At 55.0% G+C, this 21,185-nt stretch overlaps 2 protein-coding genes across 2 annotated transcripts; both read left to right on the top strand.

Moving 5' to 3' along the window:
* Positions 1–734: 734 nt before the first annotated feature.
* On the top strand, positions 735–8,143 carry OTOP2 (otopetrin 2). Its single transcript, XM_049635794.1, has 6 exons — positions 735–1,114; positions 1,658–1,794; positions 2,837–2,895; positions 3,372–3,505; positions 5,108–5,985; positions 7,869–8,143. The coding sequence occupies exons 1-6, from the start codon at positions 802–804 to the stop codon at positions 8,037–8,039; spliced, it is 1,692 nt and encodes a 563-aa protein (XP_049491751.1). The 5' UTR covers positions 735–801; the 3' UTR covers positions 8,040–8,143.
* A 1,704-nt stretch (positions 8,144–9,847) lies between these two features.
* OTOP3 (otopetrin 3) lies at positions 9,848–20,808 on the top strand. Its single transcript, XM_049638145.1, has 7 exons — positions 9,848–9,866; positions 15,164–15,601; positions 15,691–15,827; positions 16,414–16,472; positions 16,748–16,866; positions 18,594–19,393; positions 20,563–20,808. The coding sequence occupies exons 1-7, from the start codon at positions 9,848–9,850 to the stop codon at positions 20,731–20,733; spliced, it is 1,743 nt and encodes a 580-aa protein (XP_049494102.1). The 3' UTR covers positions 20,734–20,808.
* The last annotated feature ends 377 nt before the right edge of the window (positions 20,809–21,185 follow it).

Here is a 21,185-nt window from a genome sequence, read left to right as displayed (position 1 = left end):
GCGGCTTCCAGCCGAGCAGAAGACTCCGGGGAGGGATAGAGGAAGTAGGAACTTCGACCACTGTGAGGGTGTCAGGGAAAGGGGCACTGGGGTCCCGATCTTGGGGCAGCAGCAGAGGGGCGCGAAGGTATAGGGTGCGCCGGGGCTGGGAGGGCGTCCGGGTGCCTGTGAGCCCTCGGGGCGTGTATCGAGCATCATCAGTGCTCGGGGCTCTGGGCGGCCGGGGTCGCGGAGCCCGAGGGCGCGGTGGGCGCCCGGGGCGGGGTGCCCTCTGGGTGTCGCAGTGCGGGGCTGCGCCCGAGCCATGCCGCTCCGAGGTGACGGGACGGCGGGGGCGGGGGAGGGGGGCGCCTCTTAACGGGTAAATATAAATCTTACCTTATCTGGCTCCCGCGCGCTCTTCCCTAAATTCAGCTCGGAGAAAAGATGGATCATGTGAGTGGGGCTGAGAGATTTATGGAGCTGAGCTCCCGCGGCTGTAAATCACCCTGCCCTCCCCGGTATAAAGCGCCCGTCCAGCCCACTGTGGGAAAGAGGAGACGCTCGTCACCCCCTGACCCCCAGCTCAGCGCGGGCTCCCGGCCCAGCCAGGTGGGTGCCCGGACCAGACGGAAAACGGATTGGGGAGTGGGGAGTGGGGACTTAGGACGGGGTCCGACGGGGCTGCCCGCCGCCGCCTTTCTTTCCCTCTGCCCTCGAGCCAGAGACCCGAAGGGTCGCAGTGCCCCCGGGGTTGACCCGGGGTCCTGTTCGCTCCTCCTCCACAGTGACCCCCTCCAACCTCGTCCAGTCGCCCCTGCCATGTCCGAGGAGCTGGCCCAGGGACCCAAGGAGAGCCCGCTGGCGCCGAGGGCAGGCTCCCGCGAGGTGTGGAAGAAGGGCGGCCGCCTGCTGTCGGTGCTGCTGGCCGTGAACGTGCTGCTCCTTGCCTGCACGCTCATCAGCGGCGGCGCCTTCAACAAGGTAGCGGTGTACGACACGGACGTGTTCGCGCTGCTCACCACCATGATGCTGCTCGCCTCCCTCTGGACCCTCTTCTACCTCCTCCGGACCGTGCGCTGTCCCAACGCCGTCCCCTACCGGGACGCGCACGCCGGCCCCATCTGGCTTCGAGGTGCCAGGGGAGGTGGTGGGGGGAGGAAGTGGGAGGCAGGCGGGGAGCCAGAGGCTGGGACTCTCAGAGGAACTGTGGAGTCCGCGTCAAGGTAGGGGGCTGAGAAGTCCCTCCCCTCCGTCCCCCACACACGCACACACCCGGGGACTAGATGTGGCTGAGAATACCATGGGCTGCGGTTGTGAGAGAAGAGGAAGAGAAAGAATCTTGGAAGAAGAGTGAAGTGAGGGGTGGGAGGGGATTTCTCCACCCTTTCTAAAGATTGAAAGAGGGTGGTCATGGAAGAGCCTTTGCCACCCATTCATCTTTCCATCCATCCATTTATCCATCCATCCATCCGTCCCTCCATCGTCCAACCATCCACCCATCCAGCCAGCCATCTATCCATCCCCTCACCCACCCCATTCATCTGTCCCTTGATCCTCCCACCTGCCCCACTCATTCATCCATCCACCCAACCATCCAACCCACCACCCATCTAGCCATCCATCGTCAGATCTATAAACCGTTGCCTCTGACCCATCCCCCACCCCTCACTCCCAGGCGGGCTGGTGCTGTTTGGGATCTGCACTCTCGTCATGGATGTCTTCAAGACTGGCTACTACTCCAGTTTCTTTGAGTGCCAGTCAGCCATCAAGATCCTGCACCCTCTCACCCAGGCCGTGTTTGTCATCGTCCAGGTGGGTGGGAAGAGTGTTCCTGAGTGTGGTGGAAGGAGCCAGCATCTGGCATGAGGTCAGGAGATCTCCACTCCTCTTCGACCCTGAGCAATCAAATAAGGTGGGGATAGGACTGTAGTGTGTATGATATGAGTCCATAAATCCGGAAGCACTCAGTAAAGAAGTAATATCCAAATGTGAGCTCCTACTTAGGGGTCTTGTGATTTCATTTCAACCTAAGCAGTGACAATATCAACATCTAGGATGTCTGGGTTGTGGCAGCTGCCATGTCTCCTAGAACCTGGCTTGCCCTCCCTGGGTGCCGGTAGAGGGCATCATTCTCAGCCCAGGATCCCGCTGTGGGCATGGCCTGTTTGGCCTCAGCTACTGCCCATATGTTCTTTATTTGTTCAGGAAATAGGGTTCAAACAAGTTCAAGTATATATATTTTTTTATTTGTTGCATAAATAACACTGAAAGGTCTCATGATTGAGCTGAGGCAGGACTGGTCTTACATGGGACCGGATCAGGTAGATCTCAGCCCTGTATCATGACCAGAATGACCACATGTAGGGTTCCATCTCCTGAAACATCACCCCTGCTGTGCAGATTTCCACAGTTCAACGTACTTATGACTTTGGTACTTATATAGTTTTACTCTTTTACATTTTATGGGTTTGAAGGGTACTTGGGTAAAATGAAATTGCAGATACCCCCACATCAACAAATACCATGACAAGGATTTATTGGCAACCAGGTGAGAGCAAGCATTTCAAGGAAACAAAGGACGGAGGTGGGGCAGGGGATGTTGACCCCCAAAATGCCAAGAGTTTACAGGTAACGGTTTGCAGACTCTGAAAGAACACGAAAACTATTTTATATAAACTGTTCCATAGAAAGAAAGAAAGCTCCCAACTCCTTTTGTAAAAACTTGGTAAGCTAGTATGGGTGGTTCTTGAGGTAGAGAGAACATTCTGCTGGGTTTGGACATGGGAACTCCAGAGTTTAGCCCATCTGCAGAGTGAGTGACCTCTCCCCCCCCCCTGCCGCTCTCTCTCAACAGACTTACTTTCTCTGGGTCTCCGCTAAGGACTGTATTCACGTCCACCTGGATCTGACCCGGTGAGTCCCTGCTCCACAGCTCAATGCCCATCTGGCATGAGAGATGAGGGCTTTCCAACCTGGGGCATGGGGTCCACTTTCTGCCGCCTGGGTGTGGTTTCAACCAAGGCCCCTTTGCTTCACCAGCAAGATTTCCACCATTTTGTCCTGTGCTGTGTGTGCTGTGTATATGTGTGTGCCTGTGTGTTTTGGTGGGATGGGTTGTGTGGTAACTTATATGTGCTTTCCTCTAGAAGAGGGAGCAGCAGTGGCCTGAGCCTCTGAACCCCTTCCCCGCCCCATGCCCTCTCTTGGGTAGCATCCTGGCCAGACTTAGAGTGCCTTCCAAACTCAACTTCTCTGTTCACACAGGGGCCTGACCGCTTTCTTGCTTCCCGGCATCATCTCCTAGTCTAGCTCCCCAGTTCTCCATCTGCCCCAGGGACCCACGATGGGCCAGACTCCCACTGGCCTCTTTGCTCCCCCTCTCCAAACAGGTGTGGTCTCATGTTCACCCTCACCACCAACCTGGCCATCTGGATGGCGGCCGTGGTGGACGAGTCCGTGCACCAGACTCACTCCTATGACAGTTCCCACAGCAACACCAGCCACCACCGCTTCGTTCCTGACCGTGAGTGTTCACTCCAGATTAACCCTGGTCTGGGACTTCTAGGCCTTGGGTTGGATGCTTGTGCACCAGGACAGTCAGTCTCCCTTGCCCTCCCAAGGGAGGAGAGCCTCCCCTCCTCCAGGCTCCATACAGGCGCAGGTGACACCTGAGGGAGGGTGTCAGGGGGCATCTTCTCATTCTGGAGGATGCGGTCTTGGCCCCATGGTTCAGGTCTCCATTCCACCAAAGACGTGGGCTCCAGAATGAAAAGGCAAGGGTGATCAAAGTGGAGAGAAGGGAAGGGAGGCAGAGTTGGCTTGATGGCAGAAGCATGGGCTAGAGCCTGTCAAGAAGAAGCTAGAAAGAATAATCACAACGACAATAGTGACATTTTACTGACTCTGTATGTCAGGTGCTGTGCTAAGTGTCCTAGACACTTGGTCTTACTTAACCCTCACAACTTCCCAGTGAGATGGGCACTATTATTATTCCCATTTTACAGATACAGAAAGTAAGGCATAGAAGGTTAAATAGTTTACTCAAGGTCACAGAGCTTGAAATTGGAGAACTAGTGTTGAGATCCATCTTTGCTTTGAACCAATATGCTATACTGAGGAAAAATAGGGTCCATAGGCCCCCTGGTCCTAGTTCTCTCGACTTCTGCAGGGTCTCCCACCAACCAGGACCAGACTAGATGACTAGGTCCAACTGGACTTTGCCTGAACACACACACGCACACAGATGCGCACGCGTGCACACACACACACACACACACACACAGGATGGAAGGGTCCAGGAACGGAAAGCATAGAGGAGAGCCCAGCCCAGCAGGACTGATAAAGGGCCACCTTGCACATACAGAGAGTTCCTGAGGATGGTTTAAAACAACCCGAAGAGGTGGCCAACTTAACATACTGGGGCCCCAGGGGTGCAGAGAGGCGCATTAGAAAGGCATCTACCCAGGGGTTGGGAGGTAGGTCAATAGCTCTGCCCTCACAAGCCACACTTTACTTATGTGAGCCTCAGTTTCTGCACCTGCAAACCCAGCGGGCATAGTTCTGGGGATTGAAAGAGATGTTTGCCAAGATCCAAGGCATTCTATAAAGTGCACTCTGGACACTGCAAGGTTCTTATAGATGGGCTGCAAACCAAAATGAGGGGAGGTCACAGGAGACTCCCGGGCAAAGCAGCTCACATTCTGGGCTGAGTCGGATGTTGGGGAGAGCTGCAAGGAAGCTTGAACTTTCGGGGTTCCCAGGAGGGCCACCATCTCTCAGGACCAGAATTCTCCTATGCTGGGGAGCCAGGGGTGATTACTAGCTGGGAAGGATTGGAAATGTTTGCCTAAAGGACACAGGGCAGTTCTGCAGTACAGATGTGTGTTCATCGAGCGCCAACTATTATTGTTTACTGACATCTCTGGCACATAGTAGGCGCTCAATAAATACCTGGTACAATGAATGAACATGCCAGGCCCAGTGCAGGTGTTTGGGATAAGGTAGTGAACATGTCCAACTGTGATTCCACCCTAACAAAAGTCACAGTCTAAAGGCGAGGCTCTTCAGGTGGGGTGCCTCCAGGAAGGCGGGAGGGCAGTCCAGCTCTGTGCCCCTCTCTCCACAGCGGAGCGTGCAGGCAGCTCGGTGGGAGGAGACTGTCCGTGCAACACAGCCATCTGCCAGATCTTCCAGCAGGGTTATTTCTACCTGTATCCCTTTAACATTGAGTACAGCCTCTTTGCTTCCACCATGCTGTATGTCATGTGGAAGAATGTGGGCAGGCTGCTGGCCTCCTCCACCCATGGCCACGGCCACACCCCGTCCCGGGTCAGCCTCTTCCGGGAGACCTTTTTCGCTGGCCCAATCCTGGGCCTGATGCTCTTTGTGGTGGGGCTGGCCGTCTTCATCATCTACGAGGTCCAAGTGAGTGGGGAGGGGGGCCGCACCCAGCAGGCCCTGGTCATCTATTACAGCTTCAACATCATCTGTCTGGGCCTCATGACCTTGGTCAGCCTGAGTGGCTCAGTCATCTACCGTTTTGATCGCCGGGCCATGGATCACCATAAGAACCCCACTCGAACCCTGGACGTGGCGCTGTTGATGGGTGCCGCCCTGGGTCAATACGCTATTTCCTACTACTCTATTGTAGCTGTGGTGGTGGGCGCACCCAGGGACCTACTCGGGGGGCTCAACCTAGCCCATGCTCTGCTCATGATTGCCCAGCACACCTTCCAGAATGTGTTCATCATCGAGAGCCTCCACCGGGGACCACCCGGGGTTGAGCCTCGTGATACCACCCCCAAGGAGCCCTGCCATGGCCTGACCTTTGCCAACCTGGATGCCCTCCACACCTTGCCTGCCTGCCCATCCACCCCCAGGCTGGTTGGTCCCAGCCCAGAGGGCGCTCAGGAAGCAGTGGCCGTCATCTTGGCCCCCAGGGGACACTGGAGACGCCGGTGCCTGAAAGACATTTCTCTGTTTCTCCTGCTTTGCAATGTCATCGTGAGTAACTGAGGGTCGGGGTTGGGTGGAGAGATGGGGATGGGCTGGGGGGAAGAGAAAGCCAAGGAAGGATGTTCTTCCAAGTTTATTCACTAGGCCTTCTCTGTCTTGCCCCCAGCCCACTCAAAAACACTAAAGCTCTGTAGGAGAAAAAGAGGTTCAGAGAGGGTCAGATGCAGCCCCCAGGCAAACAGCATCTCAGGGCAGAGAGGGAAAATGAAATCCCAGCCTTCTGGTGTCTAGGCTGCAGATGGAACTGAAAGGGCCCCGGGAAATGCTGGCATGGGGGCTGGGTGGAGGCGAGAGGGAGCTGTGATGTGGAGTGGGGGTGCCCTCACCCCTAGGTAGAAGGTGTGACTTCTCCTGGGAACTTGTGACCAGCCTGTTTCTCAGGATAATTGGAGCAGCATCAGGAAGTAGCAGAGACCAGCATAAGTGCGAGCAGTCTCAGCAGAGCGCAGCTGCGGGCTGGCCTGGAAGGGGGGGTGTTCACAACAGCGCCCCCTCCCTGCTAATTCAGCAAAACCCCTTACTAAGAGAAACTCCTGTGTTAGCAACAGACTCCACTCCAGGGCAAAAACACTCTCCATGAAGGCACACCCCGATCAGGAAGTACCCCTCGTGTGGCTATAACCTAATAGAGAAATACTCCAGTATGGATCTAATCCCCAGGAAGGAAAGTTCTCATATGTAAACATGTACGCGTGTGAGCACATCCCACATAAAGAACACGTCTTCTGAAGCTTCATTCGATATAAAAATGGCCCTCTCAGCTGCAACCTCCAACAGAATAAGATCCCTAATATACAAACACCCCTAATGTGGGTCTATCCCGATGTTGGGCACATCTCCAGAGTGATTCCACACCAGTGCACGCTATGGAAAATATACCAACAGGCCTGCCTTGGGTGCATTCTTAGTGTGTCCCCACTGTGAATACTTCCCAACCAGCAGATAATCTGTTAAAGAAAAAAAAAGAAGAAGAAGAAGAAGAAGGAAAAGAGTGATCACCAATCTTTGACCCTCCAGTAAAAGCAATAAGGCTCAAAACCTCCTTATATCTTGGGCCAACCTGGAAGCCCGCCCCCAGCCCGGCCCCGCCCTCACCTTCTGTCCCCAGGTCCCAACTGCAGGCTGAGAACCACCTTCTGGGAGGCTGTTTTTCTCCAGGTATCTGTTCCTGGGTCAACTCTAGGAACATCGTCTCCAACCCCTTCATTTCGCATGACCCAAAGAGGCTCAGAAAGGGGCTGTGTGTGTCCAAGGGCACAGTGAACTGGGGTTGAAGAGGGTGGGGCTGGCCCAGAAGCCGTCATTCTTTGCCTCATACCCCACACCCCAACCGTCTGAGCTCCAGCCAGAAAGGAAGCATGATTCCAGCTTTCACATCCTCCCAGACCTGGGAAAGGGGTGGAGCTGGAGAACAGAGATCATGGAGGGTGGTGGGGGGTACACTTCTGGGTGGATCCTGACATACCCCCTCCCCCGCCCTGAGCCTGTCTGGCTCCACCAACACCGGGCATACATCTCTCCAGGGCAGAGCTGCTGATTTAGCCATTTGTACCAAATTCTCACATCATCTATTTTCCCCACCTCCGCATCTCACAAATGAGCCATAATAACAGGGTAGATGTGATCACAGGGGGAGCCCCAGCCTGGGGGTGAGCAAATTCAGTTGGCTGCATTTCCTGAGCTGCTTAAGTGAGTGCCAGGTCCTACCCAAGACGCCAAAGGTCCCCACTCACCAACACCCAGCCCTTGCCGTCCAACAAACTGGAGGGCTGGGACCCCCATCTTGCCACACCCCTGCCCCAGCAAAGCCCACAGAAATGACCCTCAAGGCCAGCCGGGCCAGGTCCTGATGCGCCCCTCTCTCTGCACAGCTGTGGATCATGCCTGCTTTCGGAGCCCGTCCTCACTTCAGCAACACTGTGGAAGTGGACTTCTATGGCTACTCGCTCTGGGCAGCCATCGTCAACATCTGCCTGCCTTTCGGCATCTTCTACCGTATGCACGCTGTCTCCAGCCTGCTGGAGGTCTACGTGTTGTCTTGAAGCCCCCAAGAGAGACACGCACAGGGGTGGGGCTTGGCTTGTGTGTCTATTCAGAGACCCCCACCCCCCCAGGAGAGAACCCCAGGCTGGCAGTCACTGTGCCACATTACCACCCATTCCCCACTGGCCCCAGGGTAGAATTTTCACAAAAGTTATTTTTCCAGGATGAGTTTTTAAATCATAGTCAGGACATACCCACCCACCCCAGCAGGACCCTGGGGTATGGAGTGACCAGGGAAGGGAGACCTCTCCCCATAGTATCTAGGACCAGGCAAGATCTGCAAGTGTCCGTGGCTCTGGTGCCACCCCTAATCCCAGCCTTGTGGCCTGGCCGGGACTGCTGCCTGGAGCTGGAAACACCTGCAGTTTGCCCCTCCGCCCCCCGCTTCTTGTCTCAGCTTCCCTGTCTGAGCTGATTGCCAGAGAGGCTCTTGTGGGTCAGAGCTGGAAGGAACCCTGGAGATTCTCAAGTCTCAAGCTTTTCAGTGGGTGAACCAAGTGTGAGTTATAGACTGGCTACAGACCAGTACCTGGATGCCTGGGAGGGGCTGGACGGGGTACCCAGGCTGCCGTCTTCCTCTTCCCCTTATTCTCAAATGACAAATACATTTGTTTATGTGTTCCGTGAGCCATGAAAGGTTAGGAAGGACTGACCTGGTCAACTACCATTTTACAAAGAAAGTAACAGAGGCCCAGAGAGGCAAAGTGACTTGCCCAAGGTCACAGAGCCTTTCTGCTAAGCATAATGATTTTCAAACAGCAGAACTTCTTTTTCCTCAAATAAAATATTTCAGGAACCCAAGTTTATAACATAAACAGGGCTGTTCTAGTTTAAAAGGTGTCGGGGGACACAGAACCTTACAACAGGTCCTTCTCTTACCCACCACTCCGACTCCATGGGCTTCTAATCTAGGAAAGGCATAGGTAGACTTAGCAGCATGAGAACATGAGGAAGTCAGGCAGAGATTGAAGAGAAGACCCTGCCAGCTAGAAGAGGGGGAAGATTCGGTGTCCAGCCACAGCGAGGTGAAGGGGGACAGGCTAGAGGGGCCGAAGGGTCACTTCGGTGACCACTTCGGTGGACAGCGGTGGGGGCTGGGGTGTGGGGAGTGTGGGGGCAGCAGCACGTAGAACACAGGGAGCTTAAGAGGAAGCCTCCCCCGGACTCTGCCCGCAGAATGAGACGGGCAGGTCTCAGAGGCTGCAGGAGGAGTGAGGAGGGCCAGAGGGGGCGGCTGCCCCCCACCCCACCCGCCTCCTGTGGGTTGGAATGAGGTCTCTTCTGCCTCAAGTTCACGTTCGACTTAGGGAGACAGAGTGGAGTGGCGAGGTTGCTGCAAGACCGCACCCCTACCAGGTGCTGGGTGGGGTACAGGAAAAGGCGACACCAAACCTGGGGGGGGGGTGTCCAGTCTGTTCCCTGCTTGGCTGCCGTAGGAAAGTGTGGCCTGAGCCCCGCAGAGCCTTTGCCGAGGGCTAATGGCCTAAGGACGGTGCACCCCAGTCCACCCCGGAGGCGGGCGGCCGCGGGTCCTCTGACCCTGAGGCCCTAAGCCCGCACGGCCTCCGGCCCCGCCCGCCCGCCGAGCTGCCTCGCTATTGGCTGCACCGTCTGGGAGCCCCTGGCTGGGTAATTAACGAAGGATTAATGAGATCCCCAAAGTCAACAGAAAAATCAATGGGCCACGGAGCCTGAGCAGCGGCTGCGCAGTCCCGCAGGGGAGGGCGTCGGGGGCATCGGTGCGGGCCCGGGGGCCTCACCTGGACTGAAGATCCGCGCTGCGCCGGCAGTCGGTCAGCCGGGGGCGATGCCAGGCCAGGCCTCAGGTAAGGCTCCCGGCGGCGGCGCCAGGCCCCGGAGCTCCCTTCGACTGCCGGCGGGACTTCCCGGGCGGGCCCATCCTTGACATTTACACCTGCTTCGGGTTCAAGGACTAGGGACTGTAGGGGTAAGGGAGGGAGGGCGGGATGGCTAGGGGGAGGCCAACCCCTGGCGACCTGAGAACCAACCCTTCTCTATAACGCACCCCAACCCTGGCTCCGCTGCCCACCTTCTTTCCGCGAATAGGGGGCACACAAAAATCAGCAGGGGGGTCCCACCCCAGCCGGTCTGGGGGCGCACAGCCAAAAGTGGGTGCTAAGGCCAGGAAGAAGCAAAACCCAGGATGGCTGGGTAAAGGGCTGTGGGGTTGGGGCTGCCTGGACATCTGGTCTGAGGTATATGTGTAGCAGCTGCCCCGGGCACCACAGTCCCTCGAGTGGCTGGGAGAGAAACCCCCAAGGTCCCAGGCCGCGCTCAGCTGCCTCCTCCCGAGCTGGTCCTGCGGCTCCGGGCCAGGCGCCACGCCCCGACGGCTCCGCGGCTTTCATCATCACCTGTCTCTAATCGCGACCCACAAACCAGTTTGGTGTCCGGGCCCTCCCTTGGACTGGCGTCGCGCCAAGGGACGTGCCAGAGGGCGGCGGATTCCTCCTTGTCAGTCCTGGGTGCCCTAGCCTCTTTCCCGCGCCCCCCACTTGTCCCACCCTGGCACCCTCCCCGCCGCAGACCGAATTCGACCACTTCCAGGACTCCCTCTAGCGGCCGTTGGAGGGTAGGATTTGGGGGTGGGGAGGGCAGGGAAGAGGACCCTGAAGAGAGAGGACCTGGAACCTTGTCCTGAAGTGTCCCCTCTAGGCCTGCAGTCCAAGCAAAAACCACCCCTGAAATTTACCAGTAATCCTGACCCTTCCAGTCTCTCCAGGACCTCCACAGAACTGAAAAGAAAGACACAGATAACTAACACTGAGAGTTTTCTGTGTGTCAGACATGGCTCTATATGCATTTACAAGCATTAAATCATTTAATTTTCACGAAACCCCAATGAGGTAGGCATTATGCATTAAGTGCTTCATTTATTCTTTCAAGAAATCTTAACTGAGTATCTTCTATGCACCAGGTACTATTCCATAGTTGTACATCCATTTTACATATGAGGAAACTGAGGCACAGAGAGTCTCAGTAGCTTATCCAAGATCACAGAGATAGTAAGTGCCAGAACTGGGCTCATTAGGCTCTACTGCCCTGGGAAGATGAGGGACATTGTGGGGAAGGCAAGAAGAAGGAGTCAGGGTTGAGACAAAAGGAGCAGGGAGGTGTCCCTGTGAGTCTCATGCTTGCTCAACTTGGAGGACAGATAAAGATTATCTCTAAAGTCTCTGGGATTGGGTCCGGATGGAAAGCATTTAATGGGAAGGGTCTCTGTCCATGGCTGTGGTGCTGAAAGTTCCCCCAGAAAATGGCAGAGTCGGTCAGCAAGAGCAGCGTGCCTGTGATAGGTTTGGAGGGTTCAAGTTCAGCAGGACCTGGTCCCTGCCCTGGAGGCTCTCCTGGCTTTGAGGGGGTCCAGCCATGCCCACAGCGCCTCACCAGACAGTGCACATGCACTCCCAATAGATGCTTGGGCAGGGAAAGAATGCTTCCCGGGAGAGGTTCTTAAGGTAGGTGGAGAAGATGGGCAAGAGCCATTGGTGGAAGGTAACAGGTGAGGCAGAGGAACAGCAGCCTCCAGAAGTGATGCGGGGGAGGGGTGTGGGAAGCCACACAAGGATGGATGGAGCCTTGGAGCCTTCTGGCTGGGCCTGGATCGACAGGGGGAGTAGGTGTCCAGAGTGTGACGAGGGGGCTGGACAGGGAGAGGGCAAAAAACGACAGAGAGGACTGGGAAAGGGGGACAAAATCACTTGTAGAATCTTGAAGAGAGGACCAAGTGTTATTCTATTTGTCGTAACAGAACCACAGAAGGTATGAATATTGAGCAAAGAGCACATGGGAGCCTGGGGGTTTGGAAAGGCTGTCTTTTAGAGCCAAATGTGGTGAGGGTCTTCTGGTGGTTACAGAGAAGGAAAAGCTGAAGCTCCTGAAGCTGAGTTAAAGGGTAGAGACAGAGCAAAGAGCAGTGAGTTAGAAGAGAATGAGCATGACAGGTGATGCCCCAGGGGGGGCCATGGGGCACCCAGTGTAGCCTTGGCCTGGGGCTCAGGGAAGGCTGCTTAGAGGAGGTGGAGTTCTGATCTAAGCTGCAGTCAGCCAAAGGGCAAGGGGGTGGGCATTATGGGCAAAAGGCGGCATGGGGAGACGGGGTGGTGAACAAAAGCAGGCACATTCTGGGAGCTACAGCAGGGTGACACAGTCCGTGGCAGGCAGTGGGGTCTAAGGACAGTGCTAGAAAGCTAAGTCAAGGCCAGACCAGGAAGCAAAAGCAGCTAGCCTCCAAGCCTGTACTAAACATGCACCGTAAGTTTTCATTTTGAAAGGCAGTGCAGGCCGTGCTAGATAGTTTGGACTTTATACTGAGGGCAATTGTCTTATTTTTATTTTTATTTCTTTAGTTCCATTGTAATTAGCATACAGTGTTATATTAGTTTCAGATGTCCAAATAGTGATTCAACAACTCTATACATTCAGCAGTGCTCGTCACAGTAACTATACTCTTAATCCCCATCACCTATTTCACCCATTCCCCCCACCCACCTCCCATCACCACCAATTTGTTCTCTACATTTAAGAGTCTAATTTTTCATTTGTCTCCTTTTTGCTTTATCTGTTTTGTTTCTTAAATTCCATATATGAGTGAGATCTTACAGTATTTGTCTTTCTCTGATTGACTCATTTCCCCTCAGCAATTGGGAGCCTTGGCGGGCTTACAGTAGGGGAGAGGCACAGTGGGTAGGGAGACCAGTGCAGGAGAGAGCAGAAGAGGCCCTGAACTAGGGTAGAGGTTGAGGTCAAGAAAAATCTAAGGGAGGGGCGCCTAGGTGACTCAGTCGTTGAGCATCCGACTTTGGTTCAGGTCATGATCTCACAGTTCGTGGGTTCGAGCCCCGTGTTGGGCTCTGTGCTGACAGCTCAGAGCCTGGAGACTGCTTCAGATTCTGTGTCTCCCTCTCTTTCCCTGCTCCTCCCTTGCTTGTGCTCTCTCTCTCTCTCTGTCAAAAATAAATAAACATTTAAAAGTTTTTTTTAATAAACATTAAAATGTTTTAATAAAAATAATAAAATAAAACAGTAAGTAAAGAAAGAACAATCTAAGAGAGGTTTGCAGGCTGGAATGGACAGGCTTAGACCTGAGAGGTTGATAGGGGAGAGGCGAGGAGGGTACCTGGCTACCTGCTGGGAGAGGTGGGAATGGAGAGGCCTCTGACTGAGGTAGTTAAGAAGCAGACCTCCTGCCCGCCTGGAGGATGGGGACAGAGAGCACTTGGCACCCTGAGCCCAGAGTACCAGGGATGTGGGCAGTGGCAGCACCAAGGGAGAGCTTCAGAGGTGGCCGGGGATGGCGAGAGGGCCTCCCGGGTCAGCTCAGGAGAAGCCCTCCACGGGGACGGCACCCGGAACCACCAGGCCATCCTCTCTGTCTAGTGTAGCTTCAGCCCCACAAGGAATGAGTACCCAAAGGGCCCACCGGGGATCATGCTGGACTTCCAGCCTGTCCTGTGTTCACAGCGGATATTGAAAGTCAATCCCAGAACTTTGCCCCTAAATCTTAATGTGCTTTAAAATTACTTTCAATCCCATTAAAAATGTGCCCTTAAAAACTAGAGCATTGGGGGGCGCCTGAGTGGCTCAGTCAGTTAAGTGTCCGACTTCAGCTCAGGTCACGATCTCACGGTCCATGAGTTCGAGCCCCGCGTCGGGCTCTGGGCTGACAGCTCAGAGCCTGGAGCCTGCTTCCGATTCTGTGTCTCCCTCTCTCTCTCTGCCCCTCCCCCGTTCATACCCTGTCTCTCTCTGTCCCAAAAAAAAAATAAATAAACGTTAAAAAAAAAAAAAAAACTAGAGCATTGGGGCACCTGGGTGGCTCAGTCGGTTAAATGTCCAACTCTTGGTTCAGGCTCAGGTTTGTGAATTCGAGCCACACGTATGGCTCTGTGCTGACAGTGCAGATCCTGATTGGGGTTGTCTCTCTCTCCCTCTCTCTCTGCCCCTCCCCTGCTCACACACACACACACACACACACACTCAAAATAAATAAATAAGCTTTAAAAAAAATACAAAATAGAAACTAGAGCGTTAAACCACTCCCAATCCTAGTACCCTACTCCCTTCCCTAGAAGAAACTCCTATTGTGAATCTGGTGGATGTCTTCTAGACTTTTATTCTTTTTTTGATGTTTATTTATTTATTTTGGAGAGAAGGAGGGAGGGAGGAGCAGACAGAGTGGGAGAGAGAGAATCCCAAGCAGGCTCTGCACTATCAGCACAGAGCCTGACCTGGGGCTTGCTCACAAGAACTGTGAGATCAGAACCTGAGCTGAAATCGAGAGTCAGATGTTTAACCAACTGAGCCACCCAGGTGCCCCTCCTCTAGACTTTTAAAAGTAATTTTATATATACACATATACATCCATAATCAAGTATCACTTCAAATCACAGCATTCTTTCCCACCAACCTCACACTCAGCCTCAGGATCCTTCTCAACACATTGTAGGCAAACATTACCCAGCTAATCAAAGTCAGAACAAGAGAGGACACCTTCTTGCTCTCCCTGCCTTCCAGAGGGAAATTCCTCCCAGAAGTCAGCAGAACACAATCTGCCATTTAGTGGTAACAAGTCACAAAATGTCCAGTGGCCAGACATTATGCAGATGCCCCTGGCTCCCTTGACAGAGTTATTTTCCGTCTTCAGATCAGGCACTGAGGCAGAAAGCGGGATAACCTTGCAGGGCGTTGGGAGGGAGGTATTCCTCAAACCAGTCGAAATAATCCCTATCTATTTGGAGCACAAAGGATTCCCATATCCCCTGGTTTGTTTTTTGTTTTTTGTTTTTATTTTAGAGAGAGAGAGCACAAGCAGGGGAGAGGGGCGGAGGGAGAGAGAATCCTAAGCAGGTTCCGCACTCAGCACAGAGCCCGACGTGGGGCTCGACCCCACGGCCCTGGGATCATGACCCGAGCCAAAATCAAGAGCCAGATACTCAACTGACTGAGACACCCCTGGTCTGCGTGAACCTCCTCAGGTCCTGTAAAATAGACAAGGAAGCTGCTATTATTTCCAGTGTCTGACCAGGGAGGTTGCATAGCTTGCCCTAGGTCACACAGCAGTTAAGGGCAGGGGTAGAATGAAACCAGGAAAGCCTGGCAGCCAACCAGGACCCTGTGTCCCCAGCCCCTTCTCAGCCTGCATCCATGGCCTCTCCAGAAGCACAGAAGACTGGAGCGGCCCCGGCCGAGGAGAACCAAGTCGGCACGGGGACCGAGAAAATGGGAGCTCCTGCCCCCCCGTACCGGAAGTCCTGGCTGGCGCGGCATTTCTCACTGCTGCGGAGAGACAGGCAGGCCCAGAAGGCAGGGCAGCTCTTCTCGGGGCTCCTGGCCCTCAATGTGGTGTTCCTGGGTGGAGCCTTCATCTGTAGCATGATCTTCAACAACGTGGCTGTCACGCTGGGCGACGTGTGGATCCTGCTGGCCGCCCTGAAGGCCCTGTCCCTTCTCTGGCTCCTCTATTACGCCACCTGCACCACCCGCCACACACACGCCATGCTCTTCCGGGACCCTCATGCAGGATCCATTTGGGTGCGGGGTGAGTGTTGGGGCACGGGGTGGCCGGAGAGGGGTGGGGAGGGAGAGCCGGGTCCAGGGAAGGCGCCAACGGCCACCTGGCCCGGCCAGGCTCCCTGGTGCTCTTCGGCAGCTGTGCCATCTGCCTGAACGTCTTCCGAGTGGGCTACGACGTGAGCCACATCCACTGCAAGTCGCAGCTGGAACTCATCTTCCCCGTCATCGAGATTGTCTTCATCGGCGCCCAGGTGACAGGCCTCTCCCGTCCCCATGCCGCATGCACACACACACCCCGACCATGCCTAGGCGCAGCTTGCAGGGCCTAGCATATGTGCACACAGGCCGCAGCCCCCCACTAATGCCTGCCTCCACATACCCACGTCCATGCACAGCTACGTGTACCTGCATCACTGAAATGCAGACCCCTGTAAATACACCTGCCTGTGCATACTTGCATATCCCTAAATCCACACCCCCCATGAATACAGAGCTACTCTTAGGAACCAACATCCCTCACACTCCTGAGTCCCTGTCCTGTGCCGGGCATTGTGCTGGCCGTTTCTTTGCATCATCCCGTCCATTTCTCCGATAAGTAGGCATTCCCCTAAGAGGTGGGCATTTTAGCCCCATTTTAGAGATGAGGAGACTGAGCCTCTGAGATATTTTGCCACTGGCCCAAGACGACGCAGCAAGGGAACGGCAGAGCCAGGATTCCAATCCAGACGTCCTCACTGTCACTTCCATTGTACATACATACAAGCAACTGGGGCACATACCCCACGCTCCCGCCACCCCTGCCCCCAGCCCCTGGGCTCAAGGCCTCATCTCTTTCAGACCTGGGTGCTCTGGAAACACTGTAAGGACTGTGTTCAGGTCCAGACCAATTTCACTAGGTAAGATGGGGTACCTTCTCTCCCTCCAACCCCTGGGGCTCCCTGTCCCCTGCCAGTGCCTGCTCCCACAGCTTCCTTGGACAGGGTGTCCCTGGGGTGGCATGTTGGTCTGGGAAGGGGTCCCAAGGGGCCTCTAGGGCTGCCTCTCCTGAAGTCCTAATGCCAGATGGGATCTGGCTTTGGGAGAGAGCTGTCTCCCCCAAGGCAGTGATGGTGAGGGCAGAGCACGCGGGAGCCAGCCAGGCTGTGTGGACACAGTGTGGCACCTCCTCCAGGTGTGGCCTGATGCTGACCCTGGCCACAAACCTGCTGCTGTGGGTTCTGGCTGTCACCAACGACTCCATGCACCGCGAGATCAAGGCTGAGCTCAGCGCCCTTGTGGAAAACTTCTCAGGTACAGAGGAGACATGATCCCCAGCCCCAAATGCACACACACACACACACACACACACTCGCACGCACGTGCACATTCCCTCCCAGAGTGGGAGCAAACTCTGGATCGTGACTACACGCTGGTCCTCATCCTGCCCCATCGGTGCTGGCACCATGCAGCCTGGCTCCAGACATCTAGCTGTCACCTTAGCTAGCCACAAATCCTGGCTGAACTACTCACTGATAAGTCCAGGTATGCGCCCCACCCCTAGCATTTGCATTTTGCTTGCAAGAAACTAAAAGGCTTCAGGACTGAAAGGAACGGATGTCTTCCTAACACAGTTGTGGATCCCCGGACATATCAGGAGAGACAGAAGATTTCTGGGCAGAAGGCCTTCCTCCCGCAGATTGTTCCATGACCAGTCCCCTACCTGTACAGTCTGCCCTTAGAGGCTACATCCCACACACCTACATGGGGGTTTCAGCCACACCTATATGTGTAAAGCACACCCCCCCCCCCAGGTGGCATCACCATCCTGACCTGTGTACAGCCAAGCCTTCCCAGAACATTCATGCATTTGCACCCCCGCTGCAAAAATCACAGCCTGCCTATGGACTGCGGACATTCTTTAGACTCAGATACATTTTTCAGAAGAGCTGTGCTGAGAATTTTTGACAAGTGACACCACGGATTCTTTTAGTACTAAAAAAGTCATACAGATGAGTAAAAAAACGGGATATACCCATCACCTAGAGGTAATCATTATTAACATGTTGCTATAATTTCAATGTCTTGCCGAATTACATCATGGAGATCACAGCATTTCATCTCAAAACATTTTCATGCACATCTCTTTAAAATAAGTATATTTCCCTCCACTACCACAATGTTATAATTTCTTTTTTTTTAATTTTTTTAATGTTTATTTATTTTTTGAGAGAGAGAGTGCAAGCAGGGGAGGGGCAGGGAGAGAGGGAGACACAGAATCCGAAGCAGGCTCCAGGCTCCGAGCTGTCAGCACAGAGCCTGATGTAGGGCTCAAACCCACGAACCATGAGAAATGACCTGAGCCGGGTCATAATTTCTAACAGAATTCCTCAACATGATCCCCATCCTCTCCATCGACCTGTTCAGCTTTCCCCAACCAGCCTGTGAAATGTCTCCTACGATGCTGTGTTCAAACATGGTTCCGTCTCTTACGTCTCTGTTTTCCTAATGGCATTGAGGTTTGTCAGGCTGCTTCCTAGTGGTGGCATTTGACTTGTTCTCCTCTTCCCTGCTCAGCCTGCCACCTGGAAGTATGGACCAAAGCCTCGATCAGATCCAGGTTAAACGCTTTGGACACTGGCATTCCACAGTTGATGCTGTGAGCTTTGCAAGGGACCTCATCACGAGGCAAGATGTCTGATTGCCCCACAGAGCATGTAGCCGAGGGTTCAGATGCAGCAGCCAGATCCTCCTGTTGTAAAGTCATAGACTTCCCCTCGTGCCCAAGACGTAATCTGTTGAGGTGACATTTGGCCCCAAAGACATGATGTGTCTTTACAAAAGCTTGGCTCCTGAAGTCTGAAATCCCTTTGTAAAGAAACGACCATCCCGCGATTTCTGGTTTCTATCTCTGGACCTCAGTTTCCAAGTCTGTAAAATGGGTGGCATACTCCAGGAGTATGGGACTGATTGGTGCGGCCGGTTTCCTCAGAACGAGGTCCACCTGAACAACTGTCCCTTCCCACCCTGCCCCCTCCCAGGCAATGACACCAACACCTGCGTGTGCCTCAATGCCACGGTGTGCGAGGTCTTCCAGAAGGGCTATCTGATGCTCTACCCCTTCAGCACCGAGTACTGCCTCATCTGCTGTGCCGTGCTCTTTGTCATGTGGAAGAACGTGGGCCGCCGCCTGGCACCCCACGCAGGTGCCCGCCCCGGCACGCCTCCCTTCCACCTGCACGGGGCCATCTTCGGGCCACTGCTTGGCCTGCTGGCCCTGGTGGCAGGCGTGTGCGTCTTCGTGCTCTTCCAGATCGAAGCAAGTGGCCTCGCCATCGCACGCCAATACTTCATCCTCTACTATGCCTTCTACGTAGCCGTGCTGCCTGCCATGAGCCTGGCGTGCTTGGCGGGCACGGCCATCCACGGGCTGGAGGAGCGAGAGCTGGACACGCTCAAGAACCCCACCCGCAGCCTGGACGTGGTGCTGCTGATGGGCGCGGCGCTGGGCCAGATGGGCATCGCCTACTTTTCCATCGTGGCCATCGTGGCCACTCGCCCCCACGAGCTGCTCAACCGCCTCATCCTGGCCTACTCGCTGCTGATCATCTTGCAGTACATCGCCCAGAACCTCTTCATCATCGAGGGCCTGCATCGGCGTCCGCTCTGGGAGACGGCAGGGAAGCAGGAGGACGAGCCGCCCCGCCGGGGCTCCCTGCTGGAGCTGGGCCAGGACCTGCGGCGGGCCTCGCTGGCCTACATCCACTCCTACAGCCACCTCAACTGGAAGCGGCGGGCGCTCAAGGAGATCTGTCTCTTCCTCATCCTCTGCAATCTCACAGTGAGTGGACAGGGCGGGAGCGTGGGGACAGAGCTGCCCGGGTGGCCTCAGGGACCCTCAGGAAGGAAGGAATGGTGTGTTCGTTGAGCATCGACTGTCCCAAGGGCAACTGGCCTGTCCCTTTTATTGTCGGGACACATGCATCTTTCCCACCAGCTCCATGCTGAGAGCAGTGTCCCCCAGCTCTCTGTAAGGTGCCCGCATGAATGAACGTGCCAAGCATATAGCTAAGTGCTCTTTACAAACATGTAAGATTTCCACCCTCAGGAAGTGTACTGTCCAGCTGGAGAGACACCAGGGGGCCAGTGAGGGAATTGCCAAATAATTGATCATCCACTGAATTGGGTCAAAGGGCAGAGATCATCAAGTGCCTGGTTTCCCAAAAGCTCTCTAGGGGAAGGTGTTGACGATGGCTGCTGGCTGTCTGGCAGCTAAAGTCTCATGTCCACCTCCCCATGCTGTAGCTCAGCTCCTCACTGAATCATCACAGGAAACCCCTGCAGCAGCCACCGTTATGCACCATCACTGTCCCCGTTTGACAGATGGGGAAACGGAGGCTTAGGTTGTCCCACGGCCCGTCAGGGGCAGTGCCGGGACACCCAGGGTGGTCGGCATGATGAACACATTCTAGGCACACCGTGCTGGAAACACCTCAGGTGGTGAAGCCCCTGACACAGGCCACCATACATCATCACCTGGCCCTAACGTGCAGTAGGAGTTCAGAGAAGGAAATGTGGGCCCGATGGGCCAAGGAAGGCCTCATGAAGATTTAATCTGGGTCTTGAGAAAGGGGCAGAATTTGGACAGAAGACAGGACCAGGTAGAGAGAGCAGAGAGTCAAGACTGGCAGAGAAATGGAGGCAGAGCGGAAGAAGGTGGTTGAGGTCAAGGCACAGGGGAGCCCAGAGCAGGTTGGGCCATGGCTGGTGGCAACGTGAGGCCACATGATCCACCTAGAGTTCAGGCTGGCAAGCCAGGGAGGTGGCTGTGGTACAGGGTGGGGAATGTAGGGAGGAATGGCTTGCTTTGAAAGCCCAGGGCTGAAGGGATGAAGGGCTGAAGGGGGGGGGGGGTGTGCTAGCAGCTTTTGGGGCCTGCCTCCCCTGGGTGGAGTGCCCGTGGACGCAGAGAGCCCTCTCCCTCACTCAACCCCCTCCTCTCCTCCCCAGTTGTGGATGATGCCCGCGTTTGGTATACACCCGGAGTTTGAGAACGGGCTGGAAAAGGACTTCTATGGCTACCGGACTTGGTTCACCATCGTCAACTTCGGTTTGCCTCTGGGGGTCTTCTACCGTATGCATTCTGTTGGAGGGCTGGTGGAGGTCTACTTGGAGGCCTGAGGCTGCCCAAGGACCCACCCCTGGCAGAACACCAAAGTGCCAAGGCTGGGCAGAGGGTAGCCCAGAGTCTCTGAGCAAACACTCCATTTCAGGGGGACCTAGACCAGACTGGATTCCCCAAAGCCTCCCCCTCCCCCAGATCCTCACTGATGTGGGAGGTACCGTCTGCAGCCCAAGACCAAGGGCAGGGCCTGGACACCGAGCTTCTGATGCTCACACCCAGGACTGGGCACGTGCCTGCCCCTGTTCACCACCACAATCAGTACAGCCCAGGGGACATCCCAGGAAGCCCCCCACGGCTACTCTCCAGGACCGACAGCCCTAAATGATGGAGTCTGGTGGGGGGGGGGGGCGGCGCTGCCACCCAGACTGATCTCAGGGGTCTGCCTCATTCTGTGGGGAGGGTACTTGGTTCAAGCTCAGCCCAGGACATTCTAGAAGCTTGCAGCCCA

Source organism: Panthera uncia, chromosome E1 (assembly GCF_023721935.1).
Source record: "Panthera uncia isolate 11264 chromosome E1, Puncia_PCG_1.0, whole genome shotgun sequence".
In the NCBI taxonomy this organism is placed as follows: Eukaryota; Metazoa; Chordata; class Mammalia; order Carnivora; family Felidae; genus Panthera; species Panthera uncia.
Note: the sequence above shows the minus strand (reverse complement) of the source record. Positions and strands in the feature narration are given on the sequence as shown.

What these genes read in the sequence shown, in the direction of transcription:
- OTOP2 (XM_049635794.1), top strand. Translation starts at nt 802, where the DNA reads ATGTCCGAGGAGCTGGCCCAGGGACCCAAGGAGAGCCCGCTGGCGCCG. An exon ending in CCACCGCTTCGTTCCTGACC is followed by an intron (nt 3,506 to 5,107) that starts GTGAGTGTTCAC and finishes CTCTCTCCACAG; the next exon opens with CGGAGCGTGCAGGCAGCTCG. An exon ending in TCCTGCTTTGCAATGTCATC is followed by an intron (nt 5,986 to 7,868) that starts GTGAGTAACTGA and finishes CTCTCTGCACAG; the next exon opens with CTGTGGATCATGCCTGCTTT.
- OTOP3 (XM_049638145.1), top strand. An exon ending in GTCCAGACCAATTTCACTAG is followed by an intron (nt 16,473 to 16,747) that starts GTAAGATGGGGT and finishes CACCTCCTCCAG; the next exon opens with GTGTGGCCTGATGCTGACCC. An exon ending in CCTTGTGGAAAACTTCTCAG is followed by an intron (nt 16,867 to 18,593) that starts GTACAGAGGAGA and finishes GCCCCCTCCCAG; the next exon opens with GCAATGACACCAACACCTGC.